General features: G+C 50.8%; 1 protein-coding gene across 2 annotated transcripts in view; it reads left to right on the forward strand.

Annotated features, from left to right (window-relative positions):
• Window positions 1–5,972: 5,972 nt before the first annotated feature.
• Window positions 5,973–24,330, forward strand: part of KCTD16 (potassium channel tetramerization domain containing 16) — a 58,380-nt gene continuing 40,022 nt past the window's right edge. Inside the window, exons 1-2 of one of the 2 annotated variants that reach the window (XM_054168347.1) lie at window positions 5,973–6,012; window positions 6,962–8,100. In XM_054168347.1, the coding sequence (XP_054024322.1) occupies window positions 7,269–8,100 (832 nt within the window). In that variant the 5' untranslated portion in view covers window positions 5,973–6,012; window positions 6,962–7,268. Of the gene's footprint in view, window positions 6,013–6,252; window positions 6,672–6,961; window positions 8,101–24,330 lie in introns of those variants that run through there. The other variant, XM_054168346.1, reaches the window with a different exon arrangement.

Here is a 24,330-nt window from a genome sequence, read left to right on the forward strand (position 1 = left end):
GGTGTCCCTGGGGGTTGGACAAGATGATCTTTGAGGCCCCTTCCAAAGTGATGCAGTCTGTGACTCTGCTGTACAGCCATTGTCATCTCAATCAGTAGAAGATGGTGCCTCCTCACTGTCAGGTTTTGAAGACCTGGAACTTAGTGCAATATATTTAGAATCATGTACGTTGGAAAAGACCTTCAAGATCATCAAGTCTGAATGGGGTCTGACAGCAGGAGCAAACAGGCTTCCTGGCAGAAGCTGTGCCCACACTCACTGTGGTACCTGGTGGGAAAAAAAAGAAGTCTTCTCATGTCTCCTCTCTGACTCATCTGCCTTGAACCATGCCCATGCTCATGTGCTCAGCAGCTGTGAAAGATCTTCTGCCCCTTTGCCTCTTTTTGATGAAAATACAGGATGCACTTGGGTTCTAAATGAAAAATCAAGGGCTCTAGGGGCACTTGTTAGTACTCCCTGCATGATGGCACTCACACTGCTTTGCCAGCAGATCATTTTCTTAGTGAGGTTCTGCCATTTAGTGCTGCTTGATGCTTCAAAGTGAAAACATTTGTTAGGGCTTCTTGCTCACAACTACTGCTGGATTCCAGCAGAGGATATTTGCTCTGGGTGGTGCTCACTCTGCTAGAGCAGTGGCTGCCTGAGGACATGGTATCTTCCCACTGAAATCACTGTCCCTTTGCATTGGCAACGTGTTGGAACTGGACCAAACACATCTGCTGGGGTCAGACTCCTGTCAGTGGTGCCCAGTGACAGGACAAGGGGCAATGGGCACAAGCTGGAACCCAGAAGGTTCCATCTGAACAGGAGGAGGGTGCTGGAGCCCCAGAGCAGGCTGCCAGAGAGGTTGTGGAGTCTCCTTCTCTGGAGATATTCCACCCCCATCTGGCCATTGTGATCCTGGGCAAGCTCCTGTGGTTTGGACTGGATGATCTCCAGAGGTCTCTTCCAAGCCCACCATTCTGGGATCCTGGGATTTCTTTTCCTCTTTGCCATGCCACACTTCTCAGAACTGCCCTTTTCTCTGTGCCCTGGGGGAGCTGTGGCATTGGCTTGGCGCTCAGAGATGAGGCTGCTGAGGAGCACTTAATGTACAGAGCATGTGGCTGAAGGATCCTTAGGTGGCACCTTGAAGTCATTTCTGGCTCAAAGTGTGAGGCTAGAACTGGAAGTACTGCTTTGCCTTTTTTATTTTAACCATTGTGTGTAAAAATTGCCTGGAGTGATGAAAGTGGCTTTTTAGCTGAGTCTCCTCTCCAAACTCTAACTTAGGGCTTTTTGTTGTTTTCTTTTTTTCCCTTCTTCCCAGAATGACTCCTTTACTTTCTCCTACTCAGTGGCTGCTTCTCTGAGTGCCTTAAGGTTCTGCAGGGTGTTGCTAAATGCTGATGAGCTGCTTCCCCATCCTTCGTTACGCGTGGGTGGCTGGTGGGTATTTATAGCTGGTGTGTTCACGCTGCAGGGATTGATGTCTACTCACCAGCACTACTACAGACCTTGCCTCCTAACATTCATTGCTGCTGCTGCTGCTTCTTCTAAGACACCTTTTTTTTTCTTCTTCTTAGCCCCCACAGAACCTGCTGAAGTCAGTTCTCCCATCATTTCCTGAAAGCTTGAATGCTAATTTAGCACTTTCTCATGAGGAGTGACCTCAAAGCGGTGACTGACGTCACATCATTGGGCGTCCTGCTGGACAGCAGTGGGTCCTTGTGACCCAGAAGGCCAATGGCATCCTGGGATGCATCAAAAGGAGGGTGGCCAGCAGGTTGAGGGAGATTCTCTTACCCCTCTACTCTGACCTGGTGAGGTCGCATCTGGAGTACTGGGTCCAGTTCTGGGCTGTTGTAACAGGGAAGAGTTAATTGGAGTTTGAGTAGAAGTAGCCAGCTGCCTTGGGGTGTCTGGGAGTGCTTGGTGTTTGAGCAGAAGCTCCCAGGTGCACCAGAAGAGTAACGGATAACATGTAGTTGTAGGTTCCTCTGTTTATAAAACTAAGCAGGGGTGGGAATGTATTAGAATCAGTCTGTCTCTAATTAAAGGCTGACAGAACAGGCTGCTGAGAGAGGTGGTGGAGTCTCCATCTCTGGAGACATTTCAAACCCACCTGGATGTGTTCCTGGGTGACCTTCTCTAGGTGACCATGCCTGGGCAGAGGTATTGGATTCAGTCTCCAGAGGTTCCTTTCCAACCCCTACTGTTCTGTGATTCTGTTACCATTGGTATATGGGGTTTAAGCATTGCTCTGTGGGGACTTGTAAGGCACACACTCTAAGGTCAGGCTGGATTTTCCCCTCACTGTAGAGTTATGTGGGCATTTGTTGAAGGCAGAGCATGCCTCATCTTTTCCCCTGTGACAGATTCATAGAATGGTTTGGATTGGAAGGGATGTTAAAGAACATCAAGTTCCAACCTCCTGCCATGGGCAGAGACACCTCCCACTAGAGCAGGTTGCTCAAGGCCTCATCCACTCAGGCCTTGAACACCTCCAGGGAGGGAATATCCACAACCTCACTGGGCAACCTGTTGCAGTGTTTCACCCATCAGAGTTGTAGCTGCTTCTCAAATGAGCTGTGCTTCTGCTGCAGCTGAATAGGTAAGAACCTGAGTGTGGCCCTGACACACATCTCACATGTAGGTCACCACTGTGTTTGCCCTGGTTTGTAAAGTTTCACTGTCCTCGGGCTACACTTTGATGGAGTTGGCCAGTGGGTTGTGTGTAGCTGGGAAGCATTCTGTGGGGCTTTTACTTCTGGAGTCATCTCTTAGGGTGAAATGTTTGGAACATGCTGGGTGAGGAAATACCATCAGGTTTTGGATTCCTTTAATTTCCTGCGTGAGAAGATCAGGTGCATTTCTGAAGCTGTTGTGATTAAAATGCCCCAGTTTTGTTCTTTTCAAAGGACAGTTCTGATTAGAACGTTTCATAAAGACTCCAAGCTGAAATATCTCTGTGCTCACTAATCACACACTATGAATGGCAGGGTGCTGCACAGAAGCTCATCAGGAATCACAATTTCTTCCAAGACTCTCTGCCACCACACCTACATATCATACTGTGTTGTCTCCACTTGGCCCTCAGAAATTCTACCCAGGAGGTCTTTATCCCCCTGCCTTAGTACTTAGGATCTTCACAGAATTGTTTTGGTTGGAAGAGACCTTTAATATCATCCAGTCCAACAGTTAACCCAGCACTGCCAGGTCGCCATTATACCATGTCCCTCAGCACCACATCTACACGGCTTTGAAGCTCCTCCAGGGATGGGGACTCCATCACTGACTCTCTGGGCAGCCTGTTCCAGGGCTTGACAACCCTCAAAGGGAAGAAATTGTTCCTCATGTCCAACCTAAACTACCTTGGTACAACTTAGAATAGAATAGAATAGAATAGAATAGAATAGAATAGAATAGAATAGAATAGAATAGAATAGAATAGAATAGACCAGGTTGGAAGAGACCTTCAAGATCATTGTGTCCAACCTATCACCCAACATCATCTAATCAACTAAACCATCACAGTATCACAGTATTGCCAAGGTTGGAAGAGACTTCAAGGATCATCAAGTCCAACCTGTCACCACAGACCTCATGACTAGACCATGGCACCAACTTGAGGCCATTTCCTCTCGTCCTGCCACTTGTTGCTAGGAAGACCAAGCCCCACCTGGCTCCACTCTCAGGGAGTTGTAGAGAGCAATGAGGTCTCCCCTCAGTCTCCTCTTCTCCAGACTAAACAATCCCAGGTCCCTCAGCTACTCCTCACCAGACCTGTTTTCCCGACCCTTCACCAGCTTTGTTGCCCTTCTTTCGATACTCTCCAGCTCCTCAATGTCCTTCTTGGAGTGAGGATCCCCAGACTGACCCCAGGATTGGAGATGCAACCGCCACACTGTGTGATCTCTAATAGCTTCAGGGCTTGTTTGAAGGAGATCAGTTTTTACTGAGGAGGGTGACTTGACTCGTCCAGCCCTGCCAGCCTGGCACCCCTGGCTTAATACAGTGGATGTAAATACAATTCCAGCTCATTAACCGGCGTGAATAACGGAAATATTTGCACAGGCTGATGCAATGCTGCTCGCTCGAGCAGGGGCAGCACTAATGAGCTGTCATCCCAAGGGAAGCTACCATTTCATCTGTCTGGCCATGGAGATGGTAAAGCAGTGACTGTACCAGGCTCTTAGAAAGGGAATGGAGACATCTAAGGTAACATCTGCTCCCATCCTATCTTCAAATTCTCTTGTAAGGGTCATGGAGTACTCTGCAGGGACTTCATCAGTTGCCACAAAGATGATCAGAGGGCTGGAGCGACTCTCCTATGAAGGCAGGCTGAGAGATTTGGGGCTGTGCAGCCTGGAGAATGCTCCAGGGAGACCTTAGAGCTGCATTTCAGTATCTGAAAAGGACATACAGGAAGGTGGAGGGACTTTTGGAAGGGTTTGCAGTGATAAGACAAGTGGCAGTGGTTTGAAAGTGGAGCAGGGTAGGGTTAGATTGGACATCAGGAGGAAGCTCTTCACAATGAGGGTGGTGAAATACTGGAACAGGTTGCCCAGGCATGTGGTTGAGGCCCCATCCCTGGAGACATTCAAGGTCAGACTTGAGGTGGCCCTGAATAACCTGATCTAGTTGGAGGTGTCTCTGCTGAGTGCAGGGGGGTTGGACAACATGACCTTTGAAGGTCCCTTCCTACCCAATGCATTTTGTGAATCTGAATTCATCTACCACAAGTGAGTGGGAAGGTACTTGGTCTTTTCTCTTTGTGAAGTTCACTGAGCATTTGCTGTGATAGTGCCAGGTGTGAACATAAGAAATGAGGTCTAGAAGGAGACAGAGCCTTTGCTCAGGAGCCAAGCAGTTCCATCAACATTCATAAATTGAATAAGGTAACAATCAAGGGTTTGATTAACTGTTCAGTTCACAGTTGGGATTTGAAAAGTCCATCAGTCTACAGAGTCATGGCTTTCTGTTTTATCCTTGAAACTTATACTTCCCACAGCACCATATTGTGGTAACTCTTGATTTCTGATGCTGGCCATGCTTTCAGAAGAATCCAGCTGAAACAGCTACAGCTGAAGTGCTGTCAGCACCAGCTCTCTGTGCATGGTGCCTTCCTCACACAAAGGTTTCATTCAGAAAACTTCCCTCCACGTTTTAGCTATTTCTGGAGTTCAAGGCTCTACTTTACCACACTTTGATCATCCTGAGGAACCTGGGTTTGCCCAGAATGCCGTGAGGTTGCGTGTGGGAGCGTGATGAGCTCATGGAGCTGTTGGAACAGCTTCATCCTTGATTCCAACGGATGTTTTTAGTTAACCATGTGGCTTAACGTCCCCGAGGGTCTCTGGTTTACCTCCACCCCGGGGCCCACATCCGCCGGCGGCAGGAGGCTGCACCGCAAATCCTCGTTTCCCCGGTGCCGTTCAGCTCATTTTCCAGCAGTGCTTGGCCCGGTGAGAGCAGCCGGGACGATCACGGCAGCGGACGCGAGGTGGCGGTGCCGGGTAGCGCGGGGCGGGCTTGGAGCCGCGGCCGCCGCTCCCCACCCGTTAAAGACCTGGTTAAAGTGGGTGCGGGACCGCTCCTGCCCCGCCGAGCCCCGCGCAGGGTCCCAGATCCCCCCGTCTGCGCCCCTGTCCGCTGCCTCCCGCCCTTTCCGGGGAGATGACGAGTACCCGTGGCGGGACCAAACCACGGACCCGCCCGAAAGCCAAGGGGGTGCGTTCCGGTAGCCCCCACCCACCGGGCGCTCCTGCCCGCCTCTTTCTCCGGCTGAAACCACTGCGCGGCGCCGGGAAAGGCACGTTTCGGCTGCGGGCGGGCCGGGGAACGGAGCTGCCGGCTGGAAAGGGGACGGAGAGCAACGGAGCGGGGAGGAACTTCCCCCGAACTCCAGCGGAGAGGGCTTGCAGAGCCTCCCGGATCCCCGGGACTGGCACCGGCAGCGGCTCCAGCAACTGCAGCGGCCCCGGCGCGGTCCCGGCGCTGGCGCTGTCCGCGGTTCTGAAGCTGTCCCCGGTACTGGCTCTGTCCGCGGTTCTGACGTGGTGCCCGGTGCCGGTCCCGGTGCTGGTCCCGGCTGCCCATCCCAAGCCGCCTCCTTTAAGATGATGCAATCGGTCCCGCGCTCCGCGCTCCCGTGCCCCTGCCGTTGAGCAGAACGGAGCAGAGCCGCGCAGCGCGTTGCGGGAGCGGCCCCGCGGCCCGGCCCGGCCCGGCCCAGCGGGGCGGAGCGGAGCAGCCCCAGCGCGGACATGGCTGTGCAGCCGGCCGCGCTGTCCGGGAGGCTGCCGCCGCGGGGGCTGCCGGCGCCCGGCAGCCCTTAGCGCAGGGCTGCGGGCTTTCTGCAAGTCATCTGAGGCAGCCGAAAGGGCTCCCCTGCCCCGCTCACACTGAGCACAACGGGGCGGGGGGCTGCTGCAGGGGTTTTTTCCCTCCCTTCCCGCATCGTGCTCTGTGTGTTGGTTTCTCTCGTCACCTGCCACGGTTAAGTTTCCTGTGACTCAGTTTAACTCTTGAGATCTCCACGGATGTCGCTGAGAGCACTTTTCTTGCCTTCGCCGTCCCTTGCTGGGATGGGATTTGTTGCTGCCTGGCCTGTGTGCCTGTGTGTTGTGTTCTGAGTGCCGGGGGGTTTTGCTTTCCTTTGCCAGAGCTTTGCGTTCCTGCTGACCAAGGTAAGCCTCGCTGTTCCTGTTCCCTCACCTGCGTGTCTCAATCAGATGTGTCTCTAAAGATGAAATGTGTGTTTTGTTTGAAGCAAAGGAGTCGTTTGTAGTCCTTCCATCGCTAAGTAGTTGTGAGAAAGGAGCACAGAACTTGCTCAGAACCAGACCCATTTAGCAGCAGATGCAGCCTGGCTTTCCAAACTGCTGTGGCTTTCCAAACTGCTCTGCTTCTCTCTGCTGCAGCTCCTGTGGTGCTTCACAGACTAATTTGTGTCTTGCTTTCTCTTCCTTTTTGACAGACCTGTGAATGACCACAGGCTTGGCTTGACCTTGATTTGGATGGCTTTGTGGGAAGATCCAACGCTGTGATTGCATTTCATGAAGAGAATCTCTCCAGCCTCCATGGCATAGGGAATAAGCCACACTTCTGCCACACTGTCACTCATGGACAATTCAGATTTGGGTTAAATAAACCTTTTGGCCATTTTTCTCTTTTCTCACTTCTCCTTTCCCTCCATTTGTCTTAATGTTGGAAGCCTTATTCTGCACTTGGATGTGATTGATAGTCCTGCCGCTTCCTGCTGCTGCTTCCTTCTTTAAAGTACAATGGCTCTGAGTGGCAACTGCAGGACTTACCTTCCTGCTCGGGAGCAGGGGACTGGGCTCCACTCCTTCCCAGAGGTAGTGGAGCTAAACGTGGGTGGCCAGGTCTACTTCACCCGCCACTCCACCTTGGTTGGCACCCCTCACTCCCTGCTCTGGAAAATGTTCACCCCAAAGAGAGACACAGCCAACGATCTGGCCAAGGACTCCAAGGGAAGATTTTTCATCGACAGAGATGGTTTCCTCTTCCGCTATATTCTGGACTATCTCAGGGACAAGCAAGTGGTTCTGCCTGACCACTTCCCAGAGAAGGGGAGGCTCAAGAGGGAGGCTGAGTACTTCCAGCTCCCGGACTTGGTCAAGCTTCTGACTCCTGACGACAACAAGCAAAGCCCAGATGATTATTGCCACAGTGACTATGAAGAGGTCTCCCAGGGCAGTGACACCAGAATCTGCCCACCCTCAGCACTCTTACCGCCTGATCGCAAGTGGGGATTCATTACCATCGGCTATCGGGGGTCGTGCACTATTGGCCGGGAGAGCCAAGCAGATGCCAAATTCAGGAGGGTCCCAAGGATTTTGGTTTGTGGAAGGATTGCTCTGGTCAAAGAGGTCTTTGGAGAAAGTTTGAATGAAAGCAGAGATCCTGACAGGGCTCCAGAGAGGTACACCTCCAGGTTTTATCTCAAGTTCAAGCACCTGGAGAGGGCTTTTGACATGTTGTCTGAGTGTGGATTCCACATGGTGGCCTGTAACTCCTCGGTGACAGCTTCCTTTGTCAACCAGTACACCGATGACAAGGTCTGGTCCAGCTACACCGAATATGTCTTCTACCGTAAGTCCAGCTTCTGAGGCCGAGGCGGGGGCATGTGGGTGGGTGTCTGTGTGGCAGCGACCGATTCTCAAAGCCCAGAGAGCAAATGTCCTTGTGCCTAAGGCTTTATGTAGGTCTGGAGGGGGGGTTACGCTTCAGCTGAAGGCTTCAAAATGCAGAGCAAGGCTGAAGCCGATGGCATGGTCCTGGCTAGGTGGCAGCACAGACTGCCAAAAGCCCCCGTCCCTGTGCCTGGAGGCTGCCTGCATCAGCCATCTGCCTGCCTTCCACCCTGCCCCGCTGCGTGCGGGATGCGATCAGAGCCTTGCAGACGCACCACGGATTTCATTACAGACAATCTTCAAATGGGATTCCATTTACAAAGGTAATAGCTGCTTGATGGTAGTCGAGCAGAGGCAGCCAAGCCATCTGTTAACAGACCTGACACACTTACAGGGAAAACAAAATCCTGTCCCCCCGGCTGCTTTTCAGCAGGGGCCTTCTCAACAGCTGATGTTCTCCAAAACAAGGGCTCGGGGTGGGGAGAGGCAAGTGGCTGTGCCTTGTTATGCAACATGCTCGTGGAAAACAAAGTCTCCTCCTGATGAGGAGCATCTGCCCTGCTTAGCACAGCCACCTCGGATCACACACCGCTGGGGTGATTTCACCGATGGCTGGGGCAGGGTCATTAACTTTCCAGCTGAAATTCAGGTAGAGGCACCATCACTGATAGTAACACTGGGGTGATTTGGATCCTCTCATTCTGTACTAGAAAATCTTATCACAGCTGCTGGGTTGAGATAATTGAGAGGCTCAGGAGGCTGTTTTTTGTTCCACTTTCATGCGGAGAGGGTGTGGGATGGGATGTTTCCCCAGCCCATTGGTGGAAGTGGGCTTTGGCCAGCTGCTGCTTTGGGCAGCAGGGTTTGGAGAGGGCAAATGCTAGACTGTGGGAAGTGTGGTGCCTATGGAGAGCAGCCTAGAGAGCTGGCAAAAGTTTTAGGTAGGAGATGTATCAGGAAGTGAGTACTTGGTGTGTAACACTGGATTCATCTACTCCCGTGTCTGGGCTCAACAGGCAGCCCTAATCTGCTTATGTAATGGTGCTTAAGTTAGCACCCTCAAAAGCCATCTGTGTTTTTGACGTGCATAGATTTACTTAAAATTAGTTTCCTAGCTGGATTTCTCTAGCAAAATCGTTCTAAGGTCATGGATCTGCTTATATTCCTACAGGGATGGATGGTTTCTATTATTAGCCTTCTTCTGGTTGAGATGAGTGCTTGGTACAAGTTACAGGAGGAGAATTCATGTAACTGAAGGAATAAATGGTGTTTGCATTTGGATTTAAGCTCAGAGCACATTCTAAGTTCCTTATAGGAACAATGGTTTCCTCGTTGAAGGGAGGATGAACACAGGTTTTACATGAATTGTGGACTCCTGAGCTTTATATTCCTCCAGTTTTTCCCTTCAATGTTTGCTCATTGCTTCCACATCACCACAACAGGTCAGGTGCCAGGAGGTACCTTAGGAATTTGGGAAGGTGAAAGCCTGTGGCAGGCATCACAAAAGCTTCTCTCAGCAGTGCAGGGAAAGCTCAATCCAATTAAAGTTCCTGGAAAGGCTCTTTTGCAGCTCAAGAAGCTTTGCATTTGTCTCCTATCGGTTTGGTGGGGTTTGGACGCCGATGCAGTTCCAGAGGTGGATGTTTCAGGGGGTCCTTCCTGAGGTAGAAACTACAGCAATGACATTCTTGTCCAATCTCTCTTTTATCTCAACCTGAATCATTCTGTTCCTCTCTGCTTGCTGTGATATTGTTGCTGGTGGGCTTTCAGCTTGTCCAGCCCCATGTGCATGGTCTGTCTACAGCCACCCAACCTGAGAGCAGCCACGATCCCCACCAAATCCGGCTGGAGCCAAAGAGCCCTTGTGGCAAACTTCCCCAAATCATTCCATTTGAAGCTTGGAGCACCAATAAAATTGACATCTGCTCTCTAGTGGAACATCACAACTTCTCTGCAGCTGCTTGGCCATAATTATTTAATTAGAAGCTGTCAACTGTTTTTATATAAGCATTAATTCATCAAGCTGTTGTGTGCAGGTTAATGGGCCTAAACATGGGAGGTGTCCTGTATAACCAGTTGGGCAGAGTGGAGTGGTCTTTGCTTGGTAGCTCCTGTGACATTGCCCAGTTGGAGGGACTTCTCAGAGCTGATTATTTCCAGGGGAGGAAGAGTAGAAGGAGCAATTTCTGATTTAGGTGACCCTGCTTTAGAAGGAGGGTTGGACTAGATGATCATAGAATCAGAATTGTTTGGGTTGAAAAAGACCTCCAAGATCATTGAGTCCAACCTTCAACCCACCATCACTATGGCCACTAAACCATGTCCCCAGGTTCCATGTCCACACATTTCCTCAGCACCTCCAGGGATGCTGACTCCACCACCTCCCTGGGCAGCCTGTTCCAATGCCTGGCCACTATGGCAGCAAAGAAATTGTTCCTAATCTCCAGCCTAAATCTCCCCTGGCACAATTTCAGGTCACTTCTCCTTCTATCACCTGATACTAGGGAGAAGAGACCAACCCCCACCTCACTGCAACCTCCTTTTAGGAGGACCCTAGTGGTCCCTTCCAACCCCAAGCATGCTGGGATTCAGTGATATTTTTTTGACACATTTTATGCTCCAAATACTACTCAGAAGGTGAATGTCTGTTATTGGCAGGGAAATAAAGAGCATTCCTCGTGTGCAAATCCTTCTGAGAGTGGATCAGATGGACCTGGGGGGGTGTAACCATGCAGCTCCTCACATGGGTACAGCCTGTGCTGCACGACTAACACCGGGTGACATTTGCTCCCCCCCTTCAAATGTAGGTGCTATTAAGGCTAATGGAAGAGTCATTTCCTCTGTGGAGGAGATGTTCCCAAAATGCAGGGCATACAAGCAGCTCTCAGTGCAGCAAACCTGCAGCTGCCTTGCTGGGTGGGTGGCAAGATGGACTGCAAATTTGGTCCTCGGGGTGACAGAGCTGTCCTGGCAGTGCACCTGGGATCTTCTCCAGCTTCAAACAGGAGGCTGCACTGGAGGGCTTGGGGACAGGCTGTGCTGACACATTAGAATCAGAGAAATGTTTTGGTTGGAAAAGACCTTTAAGACCATCAAGTCCAACCACTCTCTAACTCTACCAAGGCTGATGCTAAACCATGTTCCTCAGCAGGACATCTCTCCCTCTTTGCAACACCTCTAGGGATGGGAATTCAACCACCTCCCTGGGCAGCTCTGAGAACCCTTTCAGTGAGGAGGTTTCTTTAATGTACAACCTAAACCTCCCCTGGTGCAATTTGAGGCCACTTCCTCTCCTCCTATCACCTGACACTAGGGAGAAGAAACCAACCCAACCTCACTGCAGCCTCCTTTCAGGTAGCTGTAGAGAGCAATGAGGTCTCCCCTCAGCCTCCTCTTCAGGCTCAACAACCCCAGCTCACTCAGCTGCTCCTCACCAGCCCTGTTCTCCATACCTCTCACCAGCTTCCTTGCCCTTCTTTGGACCTGCTCCAGCCCCTCAAAGTCCTTCTTGCAGTGAGGGCCCCCAAACCAAACCCAACATTCAAGGTGTGGCTTCACCAATGCTGACTACAGGGGGACAATCTCTGTCCTGGTCCTGCTGGCCACACTATTGCTGATTGTGGCCAGGATGCTGTTTGCCTTCTTGGTCATCTGGGCACACACTGACTCTTCTTTCCAGCCACCTTGCCCCAAGCCTGGAGTGCTGCAAGGGAGTGGGCCACAATGGGCAGTTTTTTGAAAGGCAGCTGCTGCCTGGTGAGAAGGCTTCTGCTCACAGCTGGAGCGTGAGCTGAGGGCAGGAGGTGAGGCTCTGCTCATGCTATTTCTTTCCCTCCAGTTTCTTTTGCATCAAAGGCATTTACTCCAGTGTTGTACTGGCTATGGGTGGATCTCTGACTTGAGCCATTTCGTGGTTCCTCCTCCACCTCCTGTTGTTTTGACGATCTGGAAGCAAAACCACATCTCCAAACACTCCCATTTTTGAAGAGGGTGATAGTCTCTGCTTGGATCTTCATTTTAAAATGTTTTCAACCTTCAGGATGGGATGAATCAAAAATGTGCACTTGAACATCTGGTAGATGCTGTGGTGGGGGTGGGAGGTGTTGAAGTACATGGGCTGGCTCAGCCTGCTGCAGCCTGGCCCCGGTCCTGACTTGGCAGCAGCAGCAGGGCTCTTTATCACCACCTCCCATCACCTCCAAACCAGCCCTTCCTGCCTGGCTCCACTATTGCAGCATTGCCATGACTGTGGGTGACATGGGGACCTTCTGATTGCCAGGACAGCAAAGGAACAGGTTGGAAAGCTTTGGCTTCAGACAGCAGATCTGTGATATGGCAGATTGTGAGCTAGTCTGATGGGCAGCAAGGGACTGAGGGACATGTCTGTGGGATGGGATGAGGTGAGGGGGGATAGGATGAGATGGGATGGGAAGAAACTGCATGGTAACCCCTGTCTGTGTATTGCTGTTGCTTCCTGAACCCTGATGCCACGTCCCTTTTCTCTGCTGGTCAGAGGCTGAGGCTGCAATGTGCTCTCAGAGCAGCTGACAGCAGGGAGGAGAGGTGCCGGCTCTAGTGTTTCATGTCACACTCTCCTGGCTCTGCACAGCTCTGGGTGACACCAACAAGGAGCAGGGTTGGCAACTCTGTTTAGCTGGAGCAATAAAGGAAGGGGGAAGGCGAGGTATAAGGCAAAAAGGATCAAACATGGAGATACAGATGGAGGAAAAGGAGTGAGAATTCACACACAATCTGGAGAGAAGGAACGGGGGAGAACCTTGGGGTACTGACAGCTACACCGAGAGGTGGGGGGGGAGAGTTTGTGAGATAGGTCAAGCCTTGAGTTCAACCCAAATGTTTTCTTGCAGCAAGGAGGTGGAGAGGGGCTGATGGGTGCTCCTTGAAGTTCACTGTCAGGGCTGGAGGCAGACTGCCCCTCCCCTTCCTAAAGCTATGCTTCAGTCTGATCAAGCAGGAGAAAATCAGGACAATGATTTGATTTGCTTAAGCCTTGCCTTGTGCCAGCCACTTCACATCTGGAACAACTCAACTGCAGATGTTCAAATGAGACTGAGAGATGTTCCTGGGTAGCTTTGAAAGCCAAAAATTAATTGACAAGGCTCTTGCTCCTGAAGGATGTGTGCTGGTTCTGCTCTCTCCAGGGACAGCTGCACATTCTGGCATCCTCACCTTTCTCTTTCAAGGAGAGGCTGCCTGGATGTGCTCTTCACTTGCTGGTTGGAGGCTGATGGACAGAGATGTTTGGGAAGCTAGTTTTGGATTATCCTGGGATAAATAGATGAGCCCTCTGGGGTGGGGCTGGGCAGGAGGGAGGAGAAATGCCAAGTGCTACCCTCTGCAGATGCTCTCTGTGTCTTCTGGGATTATCCTGGTGTCCTTTATACAAGATGATTCAGTAGGATTAATGCAGCCAGCTGCAGCCCCTCACCTTGGGTGTGGAAGCAGAGCCAAGAGATCCCATCCTGATGCCATTAACTCATAAAGAGTCCTGGAATCTGAGTGACAAACCTGAGTGCTCCTGTGCAGTGACACCCACAGTGTGCTGGCAGACGGGCAGATCTGGAAGAGCAACATCAGCTGCTTCACTTTAAACGGGTGCTGACATGTGCTCAGAGTTGGTTCTGTCTGGTTTTAAATCAGTGACGGTTCCAGAATCCCAGCATCCCAGCATGGTGAGGGTTGGAAGGAGGCAGGGGAATGCACAGCAGCTTGCCCAGCATCACAGTGGCCAGCTGGGTTTGGAATCTCTCCAGAGAAGGAGACTCCACAACCTCTCTGGGCAGCCTCCTTCCTGTTCAGGTGGAACCTCTTGGGTTCCAGTGTGTGCAGACTGAAAATGCTGCAGAGGTCTTAATCCACAGATGATATTCAATAGTCTTCTTGCCACTGCCTCTGCTACTGCAGGACCAACAGAATTCCAGAATGCCAGGTTGGAAGGGACCCCAAGGGTAATCTGGTCCAGCCTTTCTAGCTAATAGGAGAGTTGAGATGAGCTGTCCCAGCACCCTGTCAAGCTGGGCCTTAAAACTGTTCAGTGTAGGGGACTCCACCACTTCCCCTGGCAGATGATTTCAAGGTCCAGCTGCTCTCATGGGGAGACATCTTGTCCTGGAGTCCAATGGGAATCTCCCCAGCAGTAACTTGTCCCCATCACCTCTTGTCTTTTCCATGGGACTCCTTGCAAAAAGGGAGTCTCCATCCTCCTGGTAGCCACCCTTTATGTACTGGTCTGTGGTAGTAAGGTGTCCCCTAAGCCTTCTTTTCACAAGGTAGGGGCTGGAGGCAGCAGCTCCCCTGTGAATCTTCTATTGCTGCTACTACTCTGTGATCCAGAAAGAGACTTGTAATGACTAAAGGATTAACCAAGGAAGGCTGGCATTTAGGGGGAAAAAATAAAAATCAATGTGTTTTAAACTGCAGCCTGGAGTTGGAGGTTTTCCAGCAGCAGTGTGCATGAGGTCCCACAGCAGTGCTGATCAGAGGAGGGCTTTGCTGTGAAAACAGCATCTCTGTGCCAGGGAGAGATTTCTGGGGAGGTGTGGAAACAGGGAATGCCAGGATGCTGCCCTGGGATGCAGAATTATGAGTGGCAGTGGCCCAAGCTGAGTGGTGCAGTTGATAAGACCAAAGGAAGGGATGCCACCCAGAGAGAGCTGGGCAGGCTGGAGAAGTGGGCTGTGGAGAGCCTCATGAGGTTCAGAAAAGGCAAAGTACAAGATCCTGCACGTAGGCTGGGGCAATCCTGGGTATCAGTCCAGGCTGGAGGATGATGAGATTGAGAGCAGCCCTGCAGAAAAGGACGTGGGGGTGCTAGTGGATGAGAAGCTGGACATGGGCCAGCAATGGGCACCTGCGGGCCAGCAATGGGCACCTGCAGCCCAGAAGGCCAATGGCAGCCTGGGCTGCATCAAAAGCAGCATGGCAAAGAGATGGAGAGAGCTGATTCTGCCCCTCTGCTCTGCTCTGGTGAGACCTCACCTGCAGTGCTGTGTACAGCTATGGGACCCCAAATACAAGAAGGATGTGGACCTGCTGGAGTGGGTACAGAGGAGCCACGAAGATGATCAGAGGGCTGGAGCACCTCTGCTATGGGGACAGGCTGGGAGAGTTGGGGCTGTTCAGCAAGGAGAAGAGAAGGCTTAGATCTTAGTGCTACATTTCTGTATCTGAAGGGCACCTCCAGGAAGGCTGGGTAGGGACTGTTTAGAAGGGCCTCTGATGATGGGAGGAGGGGCAATGGTTTCAAACTGGAGCAGGGTGGATTTAAGTTGGGCATGAGGAGCAAGTTCTTCACAATGAGAGTGGTGAGACACTGGAACAGGTTGCCCAGGAATGTGGTTGAGGCCCCATCCCTGAAGACATTCAAGGTGAGACTTGCTGTGGCCCTGGGCAGCCTGCTCTAGTTGGAGGTGTCCCTGCTGCTCGCAGGGGGGTTGGACAAGACGAGCTTTGAGGCTCCCTTCCAGTCTGATGCAATCTGTGAATCTGTGAATCCCTGGGCTGCTCCCCCTGGAGCAGTGCAGGGTGGCTCCCACCAGCCTTACTCAGCCTGCTGGGGTCTGGCCCTTCTAAAATGTGCTGGAATGTGGTTGTGGTGCAAACAAAATCTGAAGGAGCAAAGGAGTGTAAACAAGAAAACACAACACGGATATTTGCCATTCAAGGAATAGCAGCAACATATTGTACCCACAGACAAACACTTCCTTGCAGCAGGTTGTTGGGGTGGTGGGGTGTGTTTTTTTTTTTTCTCTTTCCAGGCATCCTGAATTTGTTTAAATTTGTAACCACAACATTTCTCAGCTTCTTTTTTCTCTTTCTTGTTTTTTTTTTTTTTGGCTTCTCAAGTTCAAGGCTAACACACAGAAATGTGGAGCTGAGAAGCAAAAATCTAAACCACATCTTTACAAAGAGCCAGAGTGATCTGTTAGGGGATTTCAGAGTCACAGAATGCCAGGTTGGAAGGGACCCCAAGGATCGTCTGGTCCAGCCTTTCTAGGGAACAGGACAGTTGAGATGAGCTGAGCCTTAAAGCTGTCCAATGTGGGGGACTCAACCACTTCCCTTGGGAGATAGAATAGAGTAGCATAGCATAGCATAGCATAGCATAGCATAGCATAGCATAGAATAGAATAGAATTAACCAGGTTGGAAAAGACCTTCGAGCTCATCAAGTCCAACCTATCACCCAACACCACCTAATCAAGTAAACCATGGCAACAAGCACCCCATCCAGTCTCTTCCTAAACACCTCCAGTGATGGTGATTCTACCACCTCCCTAGGCAGCCCATTCCAATGGCCAATTACTCTTTCTGTGAAGAACTTCTTGCTAATATCCAGCCTAAACCTCCCCTGGTGCAGCTTCTGACTGTGTCCTCTTGTTCTGGTTGCCTGGGAGAAGAGACCAACCTCCACCTGTCTACAACCTCCCTTCAGGTAGTTGTAGACAGCAATAAGGTCTCTGAGTCTCCTCCTCTCCAGGCTAAGCAACCCCAGCTCCCTCAGCCTCTCCTCACAGGGCTGTGTTCCAAACCCCTCCCCAGCTTTGTTGCCCTTCTCTGGGCACCTTCCAGCAAGTCAACATCTTTCCTAAATTGAGGGGCCCAGAAATGGACACAGGACTCAAGGTGTGGCCTAACCAGTGCTGATTCCAAAGATGACTCTGCAAAAAGGGAGGCTCCATCCTCCTGGTAGCCACCCTTGATGTACTGCTCCATGGTAGTAAGGTCTCCCTGAGCCTTCTCTTCTCAGGGCTGAACAAATCCTGTTCTCTCAGACTCCTCTCCTATGGCAAGGCTTCCAGTGCTCAAACCCCTGATTTTAGTGAAGGATGAAAATAGCCTGAAATGAGTTAGATGTGGCAGAATGGCTTCCCTTGTCACCAAGATGGGATGATGGATGGCCAGTCCAAAGGATCCTGCTTGAGTGATTCCCCTGGCTGCCTTCAGAAGACATGCTCAAGTTCATCCTGGAATGCAAGCAAAGTTTGAAGCCATTATTTTGCCTTTCTAGTTTGACCCAAGTACTTAAGAAAGAGTGGGGCTTGAACTCCACATCTGGTGATGGAAGGGATCATGTCATTTTCATAGAATCATGGAACTGTTTTGCTTGGAAAAGGCTTCTAAGGTTATCAAGCCCAACCATCGACCCACACCATTATGGCTGTTATACCATGTTCCCAAGTGTCATGGCCACAGGTTTCTTGAACACCTCCAGGGATGGTGACTCCACCACCTCCCTGGGCAGCCTGATCCAATGCCTGACTCTTGCAGCACAAAAATTGTTCCTCATGTCCAGCCTAAACCTCCCCTGGCACAATTTCAGGCCATTTCCTCTCCTTCAATCACCTGATACTAGGGAGAGGAGACCAACCCCCACCTCACTGCAACCTCCTTTCAGGGAGTTGTAGGGATCAGTGAGGTCTCCTCTCAGCCTCCTCTACTCCAGGCTAAAAATCCCCAATTCTCTCAGCTGCTCCTCACCAGCCCTGTTCTCCAGACCCTTCATCAGCTTTGTTGCCCTTCTCTGGACCTGCTCCAGCCCCTCAATGTCCTTCATGGAGACAGGAGCCCAAAACTGAAGCCAGGATTTGAAATGTGGCCTCACCAGTGCCTAGTCCAGGGGCATGATCACTTCCCTACTGTAACTGGTTGGAAGCCTCCACTATCAATCCAAGGGTTATTTCAGCTGATCTGATGATCTGTGGTCATAGGAGCTGTCTTCATTTGCCAGTTTCAGGATGAGCCTCTGCAATCCTGGGCCTATATGGAACAAAATGGGGGACTTGCCCACCAGTGAAAACTCTCAGCTGGGAAAAAGTCAGTAAAATTCCCTTTGTGGGAGCCCAAATGAACTCTGTTTTTCTCAGTTCTGTGCTGGCTTTTTGCTCACTCAAGCTTTGCTCTGAGTTGTTGGCTTTGAGAATATTTGAAGTGCAAAATTCAGTCAAAATCAGCACGTTCCACTGGGTTCTATTTCAGCCTGATTGAATTCTACTGTAAAAATACCCTCTGATCCTGGCTGATGGTAATTCAACCTGAAGTCTCTTGAGTGAGTCTCCTCCAAAAAAGGCACAGATCAAACTTGCTCTTGAATTTGGGCTTTCAGGCCTTGTCCAAAGCCTAATGGCCCTTCAGCCTGGGCTCAGAGCAAGGATGAGAACGTCCCTCAGGCTGCTCCAAGGTAATTCTGTTCTTCTAGTGGTACCTCCCAAAACTCAGCCTCGTTTTCCTGTCAGAAATCCCAGCTCTGGCCATGTCGTTGTCTTCTTCCACCAAACTCCACATCACCACCACAGAGGCTGCCACACGTGGACTGCAAGTTTGGTTTCCAGATTTTGGAGCTGCAAAGCAGGATGGCCAGGGTTCTCTCTTCACTTCATTTTTGCTGGAGGCATTTTTTTTTAGCTGCCTTAGCAGCTAATCAATGAGCCCCTATAAATCACTGATCACTTGGTGAGGAGATTCAGCACTGCAACGGTTTTAAGGCTGGTGATTGATGAATCAGCTGCCCAAGTCCAAATGGTTACTTCAGCTGCAGAGTGCTCACACCAGTGCTGGGCTTATGGAGAGAAGTGCATTTTCTCTGACTGATGGTCAACTGAAAGGGGTCAGCAGGATCACCCCTGTGATTGATCAGTTTGTCTTTATGGGTGTCTCAACAAAGCTTGTGCCCAGCTATTGAAAACTAAAGAGGAATCTCCCAGTTCCAGATCCTCACTTTCCTTCAGACAACACTGAAAAAGTTAATTACCAAGGTCATTTGGGACAATTACCAAGGCAGAAAAAGACCTGGGGGTTCTGGTTGACAGCCAGCTGAAGATGAGCCAGCAGTGTGCCAAGGCGGCCACCAGCATCCTGGCCTGGAACAGCAGGAGTAGAGAAGTGATTGTCCCCCTGTACTGGGCACTGGTGAGGCCACAGCTCAAATACTGGGCTGGATAGGACCTTGAGCAACCTGGTCAAGCAGGAGGTGTCCTTGCCCATGGCAGGAGGAATGGAACTGGATGATCTTTAAGGTCCCTTCTACCCCAAAGCCTTCCATGATTTTACGCTTCTGTGACGTTTCTTGTATTAGATGTGACTTTTATTGTTAGTATTTATTGTTAATCTTCTCTTTATGGGCAGGAGAGTAAACATGTCATGTCTATCATGACAAAAGCTCTGCTGAGCCCAGAGCTGAGGTCTGGCCAGGCATTTCTGCTGCACCTCACCCCTGTGCTGCTCCTTGCCCTGACAGCAGCGTGCACTCCCACGAGGTCTGGCTAATTAGAGCAGTTTATTCTGGAAGGAACCTCATGGTGTGACACAGCAAATGTATTTAAGGTGCTTTGTTTAAGCACAGATGAGCTTTCTTGAGAGGTCACTGTGGCAACATGTTGCTGACAAGTTCTTGGAAGCTCAGTTCCATTTGCCTCATTAGTTTGCTTGTGCCATGGTATCACCTGATGACCTTTCTCTGGCTGGATCTTCTTTCCATCACTTCTGCCAGCATGGGCCTGAGGAACAGTCTCTCAACTCTGCCACCACATCTTAACTCACCAGACTTGTGCCTTAAAGGAGTTTTGTACCCATGGCTGACTTACACCAAATCCCAGCATGGTGGAGGTTGGAAGGGACCTCTGGAGATCATCCAGTCCAACCCCCCTCAAAAGCAGGTGTACAAATAGCAGCTTGCCCAACATCACAATGGAAAGGGGGCATTGGGATGTCTCCAGAGAAGGAGACTCCACAGCCTCTCTGGGCAGCCTGCTCCAGGGCTCCAGCACCCTCACACCAAACAGGTTTCTCCTCCTGGTCAGGTGGAACCTCCTGGGTTCTAATTTGTGCCTGTTGCCCCTTGTCCTGTCACTGGGCATCACTAACAAGAGACTGGCCCCAGCTTCTTGCCCTCCACAGGTCCTTTAGCTCTTGCTGAGCATTGATCAGATCCCTTCTGGGGCTGCTCTTGTTCAGGCTCAACAGCCCCAGGGGCTCTCAGCCTTTCCTCCTCACAGAGCTGCTCCAGGTCCCCTCAGCATCTTCATAACCTCCACTGGACTCTCCCCAGTAGTTCCCTGTCTCTTTTGAACTGGGGAGCCCAGAACTGGCCCCAGTACTGTAACTGTGGCTTCACCAGGGCTGAGCAGATGGGGAGGATTCAATTCTTTCATTCCCTTGGATGTCATGAAGCCAAACCATGTGCAGCCCAGTTATCAAGATGCCAAAGCACGTGTTCCTGGCTGAGGGAAGAGCAGCTTCTGGGATCCTTGATTTCATTCATTTGTGAGCATTCAGGAGAACAAATCCTCCATTCTCTCAAGTCAATGCACTTCTATTACACGAGGAATAATTCATTCCCTTCCTTCAGGTCAGAGCAGAGAGGGAGCTGCTCTGCCTCACTTCAGGGAGACAAAGAATATTTAAATCAGGATGCTGATAAAAATGCTTCCACCAGTGAAGATTTGATTGAAGAAGCTGCTGCTGTTAAGAGTCCTGTAGGTGAAGGCAGAAGTCAAATGAAGAGGGATTGAAGAGTTGGTGTAAGTTTGGTCTGCAGAAAGAAGTTCTGCAACTTGGTGACATCCTCAGTGCTGGAGGGAGACCAGGTCCCTCCTCACAGGCTCATAGTGCTCCTCCACTGCAGCCCCTCGGTGGGGGACATGGTCTGGTGGCCATGGTGGTGTTGGGTTGATGGTTGGACTTGATGATCTTAAAAGGGTTTTTCCAACCAAACAATTCTAAGGTTTTGTGATTCTGTGAAGGCTAAGATGAAGGCTCAGAAGTTAGATGGCAGAGTAAATAAATAATGGCAGGGCAGCATTGCATGGAGCTTTCTTGGGGAGCAGGAGTTAATTAAGTGTTAGGAACATGCCTAGGTAGCTCCATTGATCAGGAAAGAAGGGCTGGAAGATTTACTGGCTTGGCAGGGCTTTGCTTTCCCTCTCTCCCCCCAGTTTCCCTCACTTCATATCCCACAGTGGCAAGGGAACATGTTTCTGGTTTTCTTTCTTGAAGGAATTGATCCTCAGGAGCACAGGACATGATGGATGGTTTGTACCTCTACAATATTGCTAAGAAAAAAACCCCACAGGAGAAGGCTGGGCAGATATTATATTAATTTCCATGTTCAAATTGATTTTTCCCCACTAGGACCAATAACAAATACGTGAAGGCTTTCTACAGCCTCTCCACTAATAATTAGTTCCAAGGTGGAATAAATCTTGTGAGGCTAATTTAGCAAGGTAGGGTTTTAGACACTTCACAAGGTGCTTTGCATTGAGTCCATACTCGTCCCTGGATCCACAGAATCAACCACTCTGGGTCCTGGTGGGGTCTCAGTGCCTTCTCCTTGGTCCATCACAGTGAAACAGAAGTTGTGGAGGTGATTGTGATGGGTGCCTGGCAGAGGTGTAGAAGGACTAGACAGGCCAGCCCATCAGTGTGGCCCTGCAAAGGTCACTGGGGTAGTGCCAAGGGACTTGAACCTCACCATGGCAGTGGTGGATCTGCCTTGTGGAAGGGCTTCCTTGGGGCTGCCAGCTCTGCAGGCCAGCAAGCGTGTTCCTGGTGACACCAGAATACATCCCATGAGAACCCAGAGGGTTTTTCTGTTCATTTTTTAGTCTCCAGGTGTCCTGTCTCAGCTGCTTGTTTGTCAGAGCTGTGAGGGTGTCTCAGGGCATGCCTCTCAAAGCCTGGGCCTGTGTCATGGAATCACAGAATCATAGAATCGTTTTGGTTGGACCATCCAGTCCAACCGTTCTCTGACTCTGCCAAGCTCTGTCCCTCAGCACCACAGCTCTGCCTCTTTGAAACCCCTCCAGGGGTGGGGATTCAACCACCTCCCTGAGCAGCCTGTTCCAGTCTTTGGGAGCCCCTTCAGTGAAGAGCTTTCTTCTGATGTTCAACCTAAACCCTCCCTGAGGCAACTTGAGGCCATCTCCTCTTGTCATAGCCCATGTTAACTGGTCTCACCCCAGCCTCCTTTGATGTTTCTCCAGCCCAGATGCCAGCAAGCTCCCAGATCCACGTTGCTGCAAGCTGGCTGCCTTTTGTCCCTGTCTGGTTGACACCTGGCAGCGGGTGGCTGGGGAAGTGAGGGGGCTGCTGTCCTTGGAGCGTGGTTGGGATTTGGCATCCTGGTGCAGTGTTCAAGCTCCACTTGAACAGATGGTGCCAGGATTTTAACTTATGCTCAGGAGCTGCAGATGGTCCAAGGAGTGAACTCGTACACCAGTTATTTTTATTTGGAACAGGTTAAGAACAAATTACTCTTGGGCTGTTGTCATTAGTGCTCCACTTGTCATCTTCTCCTTCCCTGGGTGTCTGTGTGCTTGTGCAAGTCTTCTCAGCAGCTCTTTTCCTTGCAACTAGATCAACCCTAGCCCTATTTCTACCTAAATCCCCTCCATATAGCCACTATTTCGATCCCAGTGGCCCTTGTATTTCCCCTTAGACTTGTTGGGGTTCTCCCTGGGAGGACCATGGACCAGAGCTCTGCAGAGATCGTGCAATTGCTTCAGGTGGAAAAGATCTCCAAGGTCATTGAGTCCAAACATCAACCTACCACCACTATGGCCATTAAACCATGTCCCAGAGTGCCATGTCCACCTATTTCCTGACCACCTCCAGGAATGGTGACTCCTCCACCTCCCTGGGCAGCCTGTTCCAGTGCCTGACCACTCTTGCAGATTGTTCCTAATCTCCAGCCTAAATCTCCCCTGGTGCAATTTCAGGCCATTTCCTCTCCTTCTGTCACCTGATAGGAGGGAGAAGAGACAAACCCCTACCTCACTGTGACCTCCTTTCTGGGAGGTGTAGAAAGCAATGAGGTCTCCCTTCAGCCTCCTCTTCTCCAGGCAAAAAAACCCTCAGATCCTCAGCTGCTCCTCACCAGCCCTGTTCTCCAAACCCTTCAGCAGCTTCCTTGCCCTTCTCTGGACCTGCTCCAGCCACTCAATGTCCTTCTTGGAGTGTGGGGCCCAAAACTGAACCCAGTATTCAAGGTATGGCTTCACCAGTGCCAGCTGCTGCTGTTGTGTGCTCAGCAGTGCTGGATGCTAGTGTTGGGTGCTCAGCCCAATCCAGCCCCAGGGTGAGCAGGTCCTGTGTGGCGCTTCTGGGGGTGCAGTCCTCCAGAACCTCCCATGGCTCTGGATGCCAGGGCAGGGCTGGTGCAGGTGGGAAGGGCTGATGGGCTACCTACACCTGGTGTGAATGATGATGTGAGAGCAAGTTTCTGGTCTTGTTGAACTGGACTAAACCCAGAGTGACCCCAGCTTTACACCAGTGAGAATCTGATCATTCTTCTCTAACCCTCCTGTGAAGCACAGGGCTCTGTTTCCATCACCATTTATGAGCTTATTTAATCTTTTATAGACAAGAATTATAATCTACTGCTACAAATTATTCATGGCCACCTGAATATTTTACACTTACTACACAGGGGTGATCAGCATGCCAAGACACCACTTTCCTTCACAGTGTTCTCCTGCCCCAGGTCACATACTCAGGGGAAGGACTCAGGACTAGGTGTTTCAGGCAAGTCTTTTGTGTGCCAGCCTTGGTTCTGCTTTGGCTTCTGTCTGCTGGGGGCTGCAGTGGGTAGCATCTTCTTGGAGTGGTGAGGTTTGATGTGGCTCCTCCATCTTCCTTCTTGGAGTGGTGAGGTTTGATGTGGCTCCTCCATCTTCCTTCTTGGAGTGGTGAGGTTTGATGTGGCTCCTCCACCTTCCTTCTTGGAGTGGTGAGGTTTGATGTGGCTCCTCCATCTTCCTTCTTGGAGAAGTGAGGTTTGATGTGGCTCCTCCATCTTCCTTCTTGGAGTGGTGAGGTTTGATGTGGCTCCTCCACCTTCCTTCTTGGAGTGGTGAGGTTTAATGTGGCTCCTCCATCTTCCTTCTTGGAGTGGTGAGGTTTGATGTGGCTCCTCCACCTTCCTTCTTGGAGTGGTGAGGTTTAATGTGGCTCCTCCATCTTCCTTCTTGGAGTGGTGAGGTTTGATGTGGCTCCTCCACCTTCCTTCTTGGAGTGGTGAGGTTTGATGTGGCTCCTCCATCTTCCTTCTTGGAGTGGTGAGGTTTGATGTGGCTCCTCCACCTTCCTTCTTGGAGTGGTGAGGTTTGATGTGGCTCCTCCATCTTCCTTCTTGGAGTGGTGAGGTTTGATGTGGCTCCTCCACCTTCCTTCTT

Source organism: Dryobates pubescens, chromosome 16 (assembly GCF_014839835.1).
Source record: "Dryobates pubescens isolate bDryPub1 chromosome 16, bDryPub1.pri, whole genome shotgun sequence".
NCBI classification, from domain to species: Eukaryota; Metazoa; Chordata; class Aves; order Piciformes; family Picidae; genus Dryobates; species Dryobates pubescens.